We start from the raw sequence: 13,118 nt of genomic DNA on the forward strand, positions 1-13,118 counted from the left end.
AAGAATTCATCGGCAAAACTCATCGATTCCAGCCCTGAGACTTAATAAATAAGCAGATTACGGCGAGAATCGCCTCTGGTGGAACACGCCGTCAACTAATAGAAGATCAAGATCAGTGTACCATGATATCGTGCGACGTGCACATTGGAAATACAGTACCGTGACCGTGCCTCATAGTTATTCTCGAATCTCGTTAGTTACAGACTTACAGGACACGGGCGACCGAGCATCTCTTGGTTTCTTCTCTCAACTTCTCAAGTTCTGTGTGTCGGCGGTTCGTGGTTGGCATTTTGCTGGGAATACAAGAACTCGTTGCTTGTCTTTATCCGAGTTTGCTACCTCGTCGAGGTTGATCTATAGATGCCCCAGCTATACACCTATTTTGGACAGGAATCACCATAAAATTTTAGACTAAATAAAACGTAAAAATGGTCACTACAACTGCTGTGTTTTGGGTAAGTTTTAAGCCTACATATACAAGGCTGCAATGATGCAATCTGCTTGGTCATTGCCAATAATGCCATTAATAGTTAAAATATTTTTTATCCAATGCATATGGCATATTTTTTCAATTATTTTTTTACACAAGCACAACATTGATTGAGGAAGTGACATTGTGACAACATTAATTATTTTGCATTTGGCACATTTTCATTATTACTTACCGTACTTCATACCAAATTACCAAATAGCCATGATACCTGATGATTATGGTAATAGTGTGACTTTGGTTAATGGGCATAATGGGTGCAAAATTAAATTTATTATGAAAAAAATATGCATTTAAAACTACTTTTAAAAGAAAGGACTTCTAAAGAGCAAAGCAGAGAGTTTTTTAGACTCTCCCTTAAGTTCATTTGTGAGTCCTATAATAATAATAATAAGTAGACCAGTGAAGTACTATCCTGGATACCAGCAGTACCTATCATATATAAGAAATTGATTTAAATATTGGGTAAATGAGGAAATTAAAAATGAACTGATTCTAAAAAATTTGTGGTTTGCCACTATGGGACATGGGTACAGTAAAACTAATCATTTATTTTATTTCTTATATATTTTCAATATCGTATGAAAAAAATGTTGTAAATTATTTATTCTGTCAATTGATTCATGCATTATCAATTTGTCTCTAATTATGCAAGTGTGCAAACTTTCAGATCAATTGGACAGGTAGAAGTGTGTTAAATATCAATGATAAGATTTGTAGCCTGTTAAGACAAACTAACAAATAAGAAGTGAAGTTGAAGAGAAGTGTTGCAAAAAGAGAAGTCTTGTCTACCTCTCTATTAAAATCATTTTTTATTTTATGGCATTCATGGGTAATAGTGTTATTCTCATTTCCATATAATTGTTGATGAATTCTCCAAAATATAACAAATATTGTTAGAGATTTAGTAGCTTTGTATGCCAATTTGCCAGATTGTCAATGCTCAATGGCATGTCCATGGATACAGTAATATCACATTAATAATACGGTAATTAATGAATAGGGTAATATAATATCAATAAAGGAAAAACAAGTAAAAATCACAGAAAATGTCATTTATTTTACATCTACATCATCTACAATGAAAGAGGAGGACTTCAAAGTACTGTTAGTAATAGATGAGTACACTCTGCATGCTTCAAACGTTTTAAAATTAACTTTTATAGCAAGTGTCCCGGATTACCCCGTTCCCAGGGGTAAATCGGGATGGTTTTATTTTGCGTCTGGCACCTTACAAATAGCATATGGAATTTTTTTGAAGATGCCATTGGATAGCCCTTGCAAAGAGCTATAAAATGAGCCTAAACTTGTTTCTGAAATGTTTCATGGTAAGAAGTTATTAACAAAAAACGCTCAAAACCATCCCTTTTTACCCCGTTTGATGGTACGTTTTCTTATGTTAACATTTTATTTCTTATATATTCTTAATAAATGAAAAAAAATGTGTAAATTATTTATTCTGTCAATTTATTCATGCATTGTCTCTGACTTTACGCAAGTGTGCAAACTTTAAGATCAATTGAACAGGTAGAAGTGTGTTAAATATTGATTATAAGATTTGTATCAGGCAAACAAACAAGAAGTAAAGTTGAAAACAAGTGTTGCAGAAGTCTTGTCTACCTCTCTATTATAATCATTCTTTATTTTATGGCATTCATGGGTAATAGTGTTATTCTCATTGCCATATAATTGTTGATGAATTCTCCAAAATATAACAAATATTGTTAGAGATTTAGTAGCTTTGTATGCCAATTTGCCAGGGTTGGCATTGATTAAATCAAATTGTTTAAATCATTTGATTTTTTAAAAAATCTTGATTCTTTATTATTTTTTATATTTTTATATATATTCAAATATATTGAGTGGCAGTCTTTAATTTATAGCAAGGTATTGTTATTCATGATTTAGTTAAAATGTACTATGTATGACAAATTGGAATATAAACTTGTTGCCTTTAATGTGTATTAGGTTCCAATGAATTATATGTTTTTGGTACAGTGGCATCAAGTGTTGCAATACCTACATTGTGCATAGCTAGCTAGCAGCTTAGCTAATTCTTATAAGGCTAAGTAGTCTTTAACTAATTATTTGACTATTTGTTATATATTAATTACAATATATGATATAAATGTGTTAGCTAGCTTATACATGGTGAGGCAGAACCAATTGAGCAGTTTTGAGGCAAAATAAAAGATTAATGGAGGTACATAAAGAAGAAAGTTTATTTTCCTCAAGGTTAGCATAACACACCATTTAGAATACTTATGTTTTGAAAACATTATTAGGAAAATGGTGTCCATTAGCTGCATCACACTGTTGGAGTCGTTTTGTTGCAGCTAATGGCCACCATCTTCCAGATATTGTTTTCAAAACAGAAGGACGTATTCTAAATGGTATGTTATCCTAACCTCAAGGAAAATAAACTTTCTTTGTTATGTACCTCCATTACTCTTTTATTTTGACTCAAAGCTGCTCAATCAGTTTTGCCCCACCCTGTATATTGAGAGGTTGAGATTGTATTGACCTTTTAGGCAATTAGAAAGATTTTCCACCCTAATATGAGTACCATAGGTACCTATACTAATTAAAATATTTAATTTCAATTTTTAAATATGTCAATTTAAAACTAGACAAAACAATTACAATTATAAAAATATATATAAAATACTAATTAAATGCAGTGAATGGAAATAAAATGTTTGAATTGTGCATATATTTATTTCAAACAGTGTTAGCTTTTCTCATAACATTAGTCTCCCTTCAAGTTGTTTGAGGTTTGTTTGGTTATCATTCGATTTATGTTTAATATTGGTTCATTTTTCTGAATCAAATGGGAAGTGCAGTCAGTCACTCAGTCTCTACTAGTTGGTGTGTTTAGAGGGTAGAGTCTGGTGGATTTATAGGACATAAAACTCGTAGATCTATTGATAGTGTTGTGCACTGTGCTATCAGCTACCTATCTGTTATGTGACTCTTCAATGTTTAGAAGATCGACATTCCGGAAGTGTTTTTGTATATTGACCTCGGTTAAATGGTCAATAATTAGCTTGTTACCTTGCTCCATACAAACTTTACAAAGCTAATGAATAGACTTATCAATAATTGTTCACCCAAAAATCCCTAAGTGGGAAACACCACCTTGGCCATTATTGAAGGCAATAAGTGCCTTTTTTAGCCATCAATTTTGATCCATATACTGTTATTATTAGTAGGATAATTGCAACATAAAAAATAACATTTCAAAAAGCTGAAAAAATAAAAAAATCTAACTTAGTACTCACTGCAGTGAGTGACAGAGAGTGCATTTTCTTGTCGACGAAAACTTGAGGTCACAGACAGACAGACAGACAGACGGACAGACAGACAGACGGACATGGCAAGCACAATAGTGCATTTTTTCCATAAATGAAAAAATGCGCTAAAAATCATATAAATAAAAAAAATCACCAACCCTGTAATTTACCAGTTTCCACATGTACACTACCGTACATTCTGAGCCTTGACTAGTGACTACCCTCAATAATAGTTAAAATATTAGTTTCATTTCAGCTGATGCCACACTTAACTCACTGCTTAGTGCTTATTGATAAAATCTCAAGCATAGTAACAAACAAGTGAATTCTTAGAGAGGTATCAAATTAAACAGTACTTGTAGCATTTTTGAAAGGCCATCAAATAACTAATCACAGTCTGGAGTGGAACAGTGGATGACATCACAATCTTGACCAATCACAGTATGGGATGAATGACATCATAAGCAATTATTCTGGAAATGGACATGCATCTGCCCAAAAATGACAAACTTCATGCACTATTCTAAAATTTGTGTAGTTTGGCAGAAGCTGTTCTTTAATGCAGGTTTCATTGAAGACATATATTCTAAAATTGCACACACTGCTCAGTGGGTCCATAATCAATCTGGAAAAGGAGACAGAATTTTCTCAAATGCATTGGTAAGAATGGCTGCTTTACAGGCATTTTTTAAAATTTGTAGTCACCTATGTGATGTCTTAGTTAATCATCAGAAATGAAATTTGGTAAAGGCCACAGAAATGGCTGAAATTGCCTGCAGGCTCAGGTATATATTTTTTCTCTCATTCATTCACTTGAAAGTGTTTATTGAAGGCTGGTGCTGACTTTAAACTTGAGGTCTTGAACTTTAAACTTAAGGTCTTTGAGTACTATGTATAATTAAAGATTCTTATATATGTAATTGCATGAAATGAATTACTAGTAAGAATCCCAATGTTTTTGCAGAATTACTAAATTTTTGCAATTAAAGGGATTTATTCAATACAATTTATATATAATTACAAATAAAATCCCAATTTAGTAAAAAAAATATAATTCCTGCAAAAGTTCAATCATTGGTTGGAAAGTAGATAACATTCACATCTGATTATGCTATTTTTAGTGCATTTTCTCATTTATGGAAAAAATGCACTATTGTGTTTGCCATGTCCGTCTGTCCGTCCGTCCATCCGTCCGCCCGACTGTCTGTCCGTCCGTCCGTGACTTCACGTTATTGTTGATGAGAAAATGCGCTCTCTGTCACTCACTGCAGTGAGCACCGAGTTATATTTTTTTATGAATTTGTTGGGAAAAATGATGCTCCTAGGAGTTTAGGCTGGAGAATTTTTCTATTTCAACAAAATCTTATGGCTTTGAAGTCATATGTTTTAAATAATTTTTAAATTGTGCAGCTCTATCATTCAATAGTAGGTACTATAAATAATTTAATGGAAGCCAGGAGATTTCTGGTGTATATTTCATCTTGTGGGAATGGCCTGGCTCCTAAAATGACATTAAATCTGTAGTCATTTCTTAGAGTAGATATTTTCAACACAAGCAAGAAGCTAACAGCCTGCACAGTCCTAACTGAATAAATAATTTACAACATAGGCTAGGAATGGAGATTTTCTGCCAAGACGCTAGAAGGCAATATCACAATAGTCTAAAAAGTATAAATTTGTTATTTGGCTAACATTGTTTCTTGGTATTTAGTAAAAGTTTTATTTCCAATTTCAGAGAAAAATGCGAGACTTGGGTTATGTTGCAGTTGGTGGAGCAGCATGTTTTTGTGGGATTTTATACTACAAAAATGATCCTAAATTTCACAGGTATGTTACTCATCTAGTTATTTCTCACTTAAAATCAATAGGTAGTTAAAGTTGGTCTCATATCATCATTTGTTGCATTTAATTAGTCAAAATGTTGAATTGCCATATCCAAATTCATGTTAATGACATTGTCGTGAGACACTCAATATTTTAGATTTCATCTCAGGTAGAATGTATACTATTTATTAAAAATTCATTCAGTTTGAACAAAAAGGAATCATTTACAGGAATTCATCTGTAATTATTACTCTATTAGTAGATGACAAAATTTCTTGAGTCATCACTTCTGATTACCAATTTTCTCAATCAAAAATTATAAGTTTCAAACAATAACATTCATGGTGAAAATGAATGGTGAATTGGGATCCTTTGCCAACTACATTAATTTGACATTTTGACCCAATAAAAAATAACAATTTCACTGTTTTATTAACAAATAAGCTGCAGTAAAATCACTCCAGCACATGAAGGATGCAAAAAATATTACCTTGTTTTGAATAAATTAACAAGAATACAGGTATCATGCTTAAAATGTTAACAGGATTGTCACAGTACCACTGCTGCATGCAATGGATCCTGAGCGAAGTCATCGTCTGTCAATATTGGCTCTGAAATATAAGCTGCTTCCAAAACGACAGGACACTCCACACCCAAGTTTGGTAAGATTGAATATGCCTGTCAGGCTGTCATTTAATTGTGTTATGAAAGTTTCATGTTGGTATGATTAATTTCAGGGAGAGTTACTATCTGCTTGGCAAAAAGAGATGATAATAATAATAAATAAATTACAAACTCCACACCCAAGTTTGGTAAGATTGAATACTATGCCTGTCAGGCTGTCATAAAATTGTGTTATAAAAGTTTATTGTTGGTATGATAAATTTCAGGGAGAGTTACTATCTGCTTGGCAAAAAAGATAATAATAATAATAATAAAATTCAAATGAATTAATTAATTTGGATTTTGCCAAAAATTTGAAGCTGATTTGTATTTTCACTAATGTAGATTATTTGCATAAATTATGTTGAATTAAAATCAACTAAGAGTATTTTATATTTCTGCTACTTTTTGTTTTATGTATTGGAAGTTTTTACCAAATTTTTAATTTAGTTATTAAACAGTAAAGAGTACCTAATTAATCAATGAATTTTTAAAACAAAACTCAGCATCAAGATAGGGTAATGCTTATAAACTATTCCAAATGCATATGTATTTTGAGAGCTTATATATATATAGTAGATTAAAGATCATACAACATATGTGCACATTTATAACACAAAAGTTTGTATGTCCTACCAGGTGCAAGATAATAATCATTATTGTGCTGGTCCATGAACTTAATTAGTATATTATTGCAGCACCTCTTTATAATTTGATGTAACATATGATTAATCTTGATTTTGAGATTTTGTTCTTCAATCACTGTATTTGTAATGAATGCTAAAATGTATTTACTACATGATAAACGCCTCTACTTGCCAATCTACATAACTTGCAGTAAGTAAGATCAACATAACACTCAGCTTTGAAACTCAATTTGCAGAGAACAAAAATCCTGGGCATGGATTGCAGCTCACCGATTGGCTTGGCTGCTGGCTATGATAAAGACGGTGAAGCGGTCGAAGGATTATTCAGGCTGGGTTTTGGCTTTGTTGAGATTGGGTCAGTGACACCGAAACCTCAGCCAGGCAATCCTGGGCCTCGCGTTTTTCGGCTCTCAGAGGATGAAGCAGTCATAAACAGGCTAGTGCATTGAATTTTTTAATTCATATGCACAAGAACTATTCTCATTCTTTTAATACTGTTCGTGTAAATTTAAGGCATAAAATAGTGGAGTTTAGGTATATTGCTGGCCAATAATATAACTCCATCTGTAGGGTTTGAGGTACTTCAGATAAATCAATCTTTGTTGAACTAGTTATCAGATACGTAACTAAGAACTTGACCTTTTTGCATGCATCTAAGCCTCAAAATTTGTGAATTTATAACATTGAGCACCTATTTAAAAAACTACTGATGTAAATTTTACCTGATACCTCTCCTAATAATCTATCACTTATATTGTTATTTGTTCTTTTTCTGTGCAAAAAAAATCCAGAATTGTAACGGAGTTAACACTTTACAAAAGAAAAGACAGTTTACAAAACAAATAAATGTGAGGCAGAAACCAAGACGGTTTCTCATCACAGTGCCCGGTGCTAGATACAGTCTCCCAGAACAGTTATTCATTGCATATCTAATACAACCTTTAACTTGATAGATACGGCTTTAACAGTCGCGGCCACGCTGAGGTGTACGAGAACTTGAGCTCCCTACCACCACCAGGCCAACGTAACGCCCCTGTGGGCATCAACCTCGGCAAGAATAAGTACTCTACGGACCACGTCGCCGACTATAAGGAAGGGGTCAGATTGCTGGCGCCCCTGGCTGACTATCTAGTCATTAATGTCTCTAGGTGATGATCAGATACTTCTGTTTTAATTCGTAGATAATAAATTCAGTGCGACACATGTGGCTACTTAGATATGAATTAATAATGATTAGTATCTCGATGTTTTAGTGATCGATATGAAATATCAATTATAATCTCTATAATTTAGTAATGGACATATCAAAATTTCCAAGTGAAATGCATATACTTTTTCAGGGACGAAAAATACCTGCGAGATTTTCGTTGATCGGCTAGGATTTTTCTATGTTTGGAGTCCGTCCGGCGGCCGGAAAAACCTAGCTTCCCAGGTTAGGTCCAGTTAGGAACAGGTTCCATTAAAAATTTCCGATGCCGACCGCAAAGAACGGATTTCAGATTCTTAATCTACACCCCAAAAAACATATAATTAAAAAAACACCCTTTTTTGGATGCACTTAATCTAAAGTATTACCTAATACTTTATGAATATGTTGTTCTTGTTAGTACTATGTAGTGCTATTTGCGTGTTATAATAATTTGTTATCTTATCAGTCCCAACACCCCTGGCCTGCGCGGCCTACAAGCTGGCGGTGCTCTGGCCGAGTTACTGGACGGCGTTCAACTTGAACTCGCAGAGCACGTGAAGCGTCACCCACAACAACGCAGACCTCCGCTTCTTGTTAAGATAGCCCCAGACCTCAGCGAGAACGAGCTCAGAAACATCTGTTCTGTGCCTGTCTCTTATACACANGAAACATCTGTTCTGTGCTCATCAATAAAAAAGTGAGAGTTTTCAATACGGTAGAAGAAATATTGAGGGAACTTGATGTCATTATACTATAGATAACTAATAATGAGAGAACTTATTGCCCCATATTCATGGTGATATGGTAGATGTGTTAATAATTGATTACTATACTAACTTCATTATTGTACAAAATCGTTTGCACTGTCCACCGAGTACCTACTTCACTTCATAATATAATGTAATATAATGTAGGTAAATCGAAATAATGAGGAAATTTATTATTATATTATAGGTATCTAATAATGAGAGAACTTGTCACCCTAGATTCATGGTGATATGGTAGACGTGTTAATAGTTGATTATACAACTTCATTATTCATGCCATATTGAACACTAGATGTTCACACGATTTATGACAAAACTGTGTCTATGCAAACCAATCTTCAAATTTTTAGAATACGCCAATGCCCCTGCTTGATCATTCTTAGACGAATCGTTGCATCTATTTCATTCAAAATATTTAACTCTAAAAATTTTTTGACAGGGAACGTAGCCAGTAGTTAAAATTATATTTTATTGTATGAAAAATTGCGCATATAAAATTATGCTCATTTGAATGATAGCTTAATCATTAAAATCACTTGTTTGCTTAAATCGCAAGTTAACCAGGAATTCTTCTGAACTGAATTTTGTGAACTGACGATGGAGCTGCACTCCGAAACGTTTTCTCTTATAAAGATACATGGTGAATTTTTGTGGTATTGATTCTGCTTTTAAATTCCTGGATAGCTTAATCATTTTTAGAATTATTGCCCGACCTTAAATGCCGAAAAAAAATAACCAGTATGAAATTTTTTGACAAAATTGATCTTTTATTGAAGGTTGATGGCATCATAGTGGGCAACACGACGGTAACGCGGCCGTCGACGCTTCGTAGTTCACACAAGCACGAAGTTGGTGGCCTGAGCGGCAAGCCTTTGGAGGAAAGAGCTACTAACGTCATCAGGACTGTAGCTACTATCACGAAAGGTTGATTATGTTCTGATGAATATATAAATACGAAGGCCGGGTCATTCATTAATAAGACGTACGCTTCACTGAATTAATTTGTACATACAATACGTATACGTATTTCATAACCGAAAGTCGAAACTATGCAAAAGGGATTGATTATCGCCACTCGTATAGTGACATTTTAATTAAAAATATTCTAACTACGGCCTTTAGTTGTACGTTGTAGATAAATGTTCCTCATGTATTCTAGTCTCGGTTTTAAAAGGGCTAACGATATTAAACTAACATTGGTTACGAGTTTTTTTCGCCGTTAGATCAACGTCAGATGACTGGTGGCCGGTGGGTAGCTTTTTAGTAAAAAAGTAGCATAATTTTTCATATATTCCAGCTTGTCTTTAGTTGCTAAAACTATATAATTTACAATTAAAAATAAATCCCATAAATTCAGATTATTTCACAATATAAACTTGTGCAGGAGAGCTTCCGATCATCGGGTGTGGCGGCATTTGCGACGGTGCGGGCGTGTACGCCAAACTGCGGTCGGGGGCGAGCGCCGTGCAGCTCTACACGGCGCTCGTGTACGGCGGCCCTACCCTCGTGGCGGAGATAGAAGATCAGCTGCTGCATCTCATGACGTCAGTAAAAGTACTTTGAATTATTCAAATTATATCGGATTGCATAGGTTTAACTGTAGCCACACACTGTGCGATTATGACGTCAGTAAAATTACTATGAATTATTGAAATTATATTGGACTACACAGGTTCAACTGTAGCTACACTCGGTACGACTATAACGTCGTAAAATTATATGCGTCTGTTATATGAAGCCAGTCATGTAGCTGCTGCTGCAGACGACGAAGAGTAGTCGCTGACTATGAGGAATAGCTAATAATTTTAATATTTCCCTTCTAAATAAATGTCCAATAATTCCAAACTGAAATGGAGCTTCCACTACTGCATGTAATTAATGGTTCATCATCTAATCTAATTATTGCTGACCGACTCAGATTCACAGAGTCATTACCGTGAGCTAATTTAATCGTTTTAAGCTAACATTAATTTGCCGCTGCGAAGGTTGAGATCAGTTTCGAATCACTTCAAAAATTTATGGTCTAATTACGCATTTCCAAATCGTCACGGGAAACATGAATGCGCAGCAAAGTTTCTATCATGCATGAAAACCCACAGGCAAGGTTCACTGCAAGCGAAATTTAACTGTTATCGTTACGAAAAGTCTTAGTGAAATTCTAAATTAATTATTGATTGGTGTCATTTCATCGTCCTTCACTTTTCTGGACAGATGCCATGATACTGACGTGGGATGCCTAAAGACTTCTAAATTTTTCTTACGACTAGCCTTATTTTTCTATCATTTTTTGAAGAATTAGGTTTGTTGACATTTACTAGCATCCATGTGAAGATCGTTTGGCGGCACTGCCGCTCACTACTTAGTACTCACCAACCAAGAGCCTCTTTTAACTCGGCGCCAACATTGACAAATCTAATCTTGCCTCTGATTAACGGTCAATCCTTCAGGAAGTAACCTTGCTTAAATTGTGGTCGTAAATTTACAATTAGTTTTGAATTCTGAGAATTTGTTTAGAGACAATTTTAGCTTCATGCGATACCTATTTATCGGACACTTTTTTCAGAGTTTCTTAGTTCATGATTAAAACGAACACACATTTGAGATACGTTTCATCTAGACTTCCTTTTGAATTTGGTTCAATGAAAAGCTCACCGCCACAGACTAGCTTGGTGCTAAACTATGGACACTTATAATAATATTATTATGGATACTCCTATATGTGATATATATTTTATATATATATTATAGACACTTTTATATGTGAATTGTAACGCTTGACTGCCCGAATGACTTTTGACTTTCAAACTAACTTTCTTTGCAGACGGAACAACCGTACTATCTTTCAAGGACTCACAAACTACTGTAATTCTGAATTGCGACATCGAAGTCATGAATTATAGTTCAACTATTTGACAAAACAAGAGCAATAAATAGTGCCTGTATACATAACTACAATCAGCTTCATAAAGAAGAGATACAATAGTTAAGGTCATCAACGAAGAAATATAGTTAGATTTCAAAATACTATATAGTTCCTCTGTATCTACCAATGTAACGTTATTGAATAACTCTCAAAATAGAATACGCATTCTAGCAGAAGCTCATGATGAACAAAGCTAGATTTCAGGTAAAATTCACCATGAGTTAGAAAGATTCTTGCTTTACCTTAATCGGTACCGGTATTTGCGCAAATCGATCTCGACGTAAATAAAAAAATGTTCAAGTTTTGACTGAATTTTTTAGCAGGGAGAAGTTGAAGAAGTCTTGATAGGTTGATTGAATTCAAGGCAAACCATTCCATCTTGGAATTCGACTTCAGTGTCCCCATCTTTACATTCCGTATTCAGAAGACTAAATAGATGGCTAATGAGTAGATACGGTTATCATAAGATGATTAAATTTAATCTTTACTTACTAGTTTTTCATGAATGGTCCACAAACTTCATTTTTGTACTGGTGTTTTCAGTCGCCAACGCGTTTACTAGAAAGCCCAGCTAAGGAACACTCGTCGTCTCGCGTTAGCACATCCACTCCTCACAACAGTCGTAGTGATACTGACGTGCTCTGCTCTGATACTTCTTCATTTTGCCAGTTAACCTAACAACTACTAAACTTTTCCTTCATTAATTCCTGTGAATTTCGGTTCATTCATTTCTTACGTATTCAAATAAATTGCTTCTTTTCTCACACAGACGGGATGGCTTCTCAAGCGTGTCTGATGTCATCGGCGCCGACTTGAAGGAGAAGGAACAACGTCATGTGCTCCAATAATAAAAAAATTACATCTTTACCTGCCGTCGTAATTTCTGCAATAATTGAGTGGAACAACCCTGTCTGAGCCTCGGCAATTAGGGACGTTCAACAGAACTGTTCCACTGTCGCTTCTTAACACTTCCGCTGTCAAAGTTATGGAAAGATTGTGTTCCAAAGGCCGGATGTGAATCAAGTCACAAAAAATTCAAGAATCTGCAACAGGCCATGGGTCTATTTCTTCAGTGCCGACAGTTCTATTCTATTCACTTTTATTCTATAATGCCAGGAACGCTAACGGGGGCGTGTATGTTTTTGGACTGGAAGCGCTAGGATGTTACCAACCTTTTAGTGTACCAACAACGTAATTTAGTTGTTATAATTGAACCACTTTATAGGGGCTCGTCTGTCATTTATCACAGGCTCAAGTTGTGCTTGGTCTCTAAAATAACACATCAAAGCAGCGCTGTGAGTTCATCGCTTAGTTATAGGTCC

General features: G+C 34.6%; 1 protein-coding gene across 2 annotated transcripts; it reads left to right on the plus strand.

Moving 5' to 3' along the window:
* The first annotated feature begins 119 nt into the window (after positions 1 to 119).
* On the plus strand, positions 120 to 12,829 carry LOC108672752 (dihydroorotate dehydrogenase (quinone), mitochondrial). Of its 2 annotated transcripts, XM_018160474.2 has the most exons (10): positions 120 to 455; positions 5,519 to 5,610; positions 6,152 to 6,269; positions 7,154 to 7,353; positions 7,871 to 8,065; positions 8,573 to 8,741; positions 8,777 to 8,803; positions 9,650 to 9,797; positions 10,258 to 10,417; positions 12,566 to 12,829. In XM_018160474.2, exons 1-10 carry the CDS (start codon positions 429 to 431, stop codon positions 12,642 to 12,644), a joined length of 1,215 nt encoding a protein of 404 aa, XP_018015963.1. In that variant the 5' UTR covers positions 120 to 428; the 3' UTR covers positions 12,645 to 12,829. The 2 variants fall into 2 exon arrangements, with proteins under 2 accessions (XP_018015963.1, XP_047738193.1); XM_047882237.1 differs by lacking the exons at positions 120 to 455; positions 5,519 to 5,610; positions 6,152 to 6,269 and adding an exon at positions 6,406 to 6,419.
* Positions 12,830 to 13,118: the final 289 nt, after the last annotated feature.

Source organism: Hyalella azteca, unplaced genomic scaffold, assembly GCF_000764305.2.
Source record: "Hyalella azteca isolate HAZT.00-mixed unplaced genomic scaffold, Hazt_2.0.2 contig9987, whole genome shotgun sequence".
NCBI classification, from domain to species: Eukaryota; Metazoa; Arthropoda; class Malacostraca; order Amphipoda; family Hyalellidae; genus Hyalella; species Hyalella azteca.

Coding starts and splice junctions, on each gene's coding strand:
- LOC108672752 (XM_018160474.2), top strand. CDS start 429: ATGGTCACTACAACTGCTGTGTTTTGG. Junction 456..5,518: donor CTACAACTGCTGTGTTTTGG/GTAAGTTTTAAG, acceptor TTCCAATTTCAG/AGAAAAATGCGAGACTTGGG. Junction 8,066..8,572: donor CTAGTCATTAATGTCTCTAG/GTGATGATCAGA, acceptor TTATCTTATCAG/TCCCAACACCCCTGGCCTGC.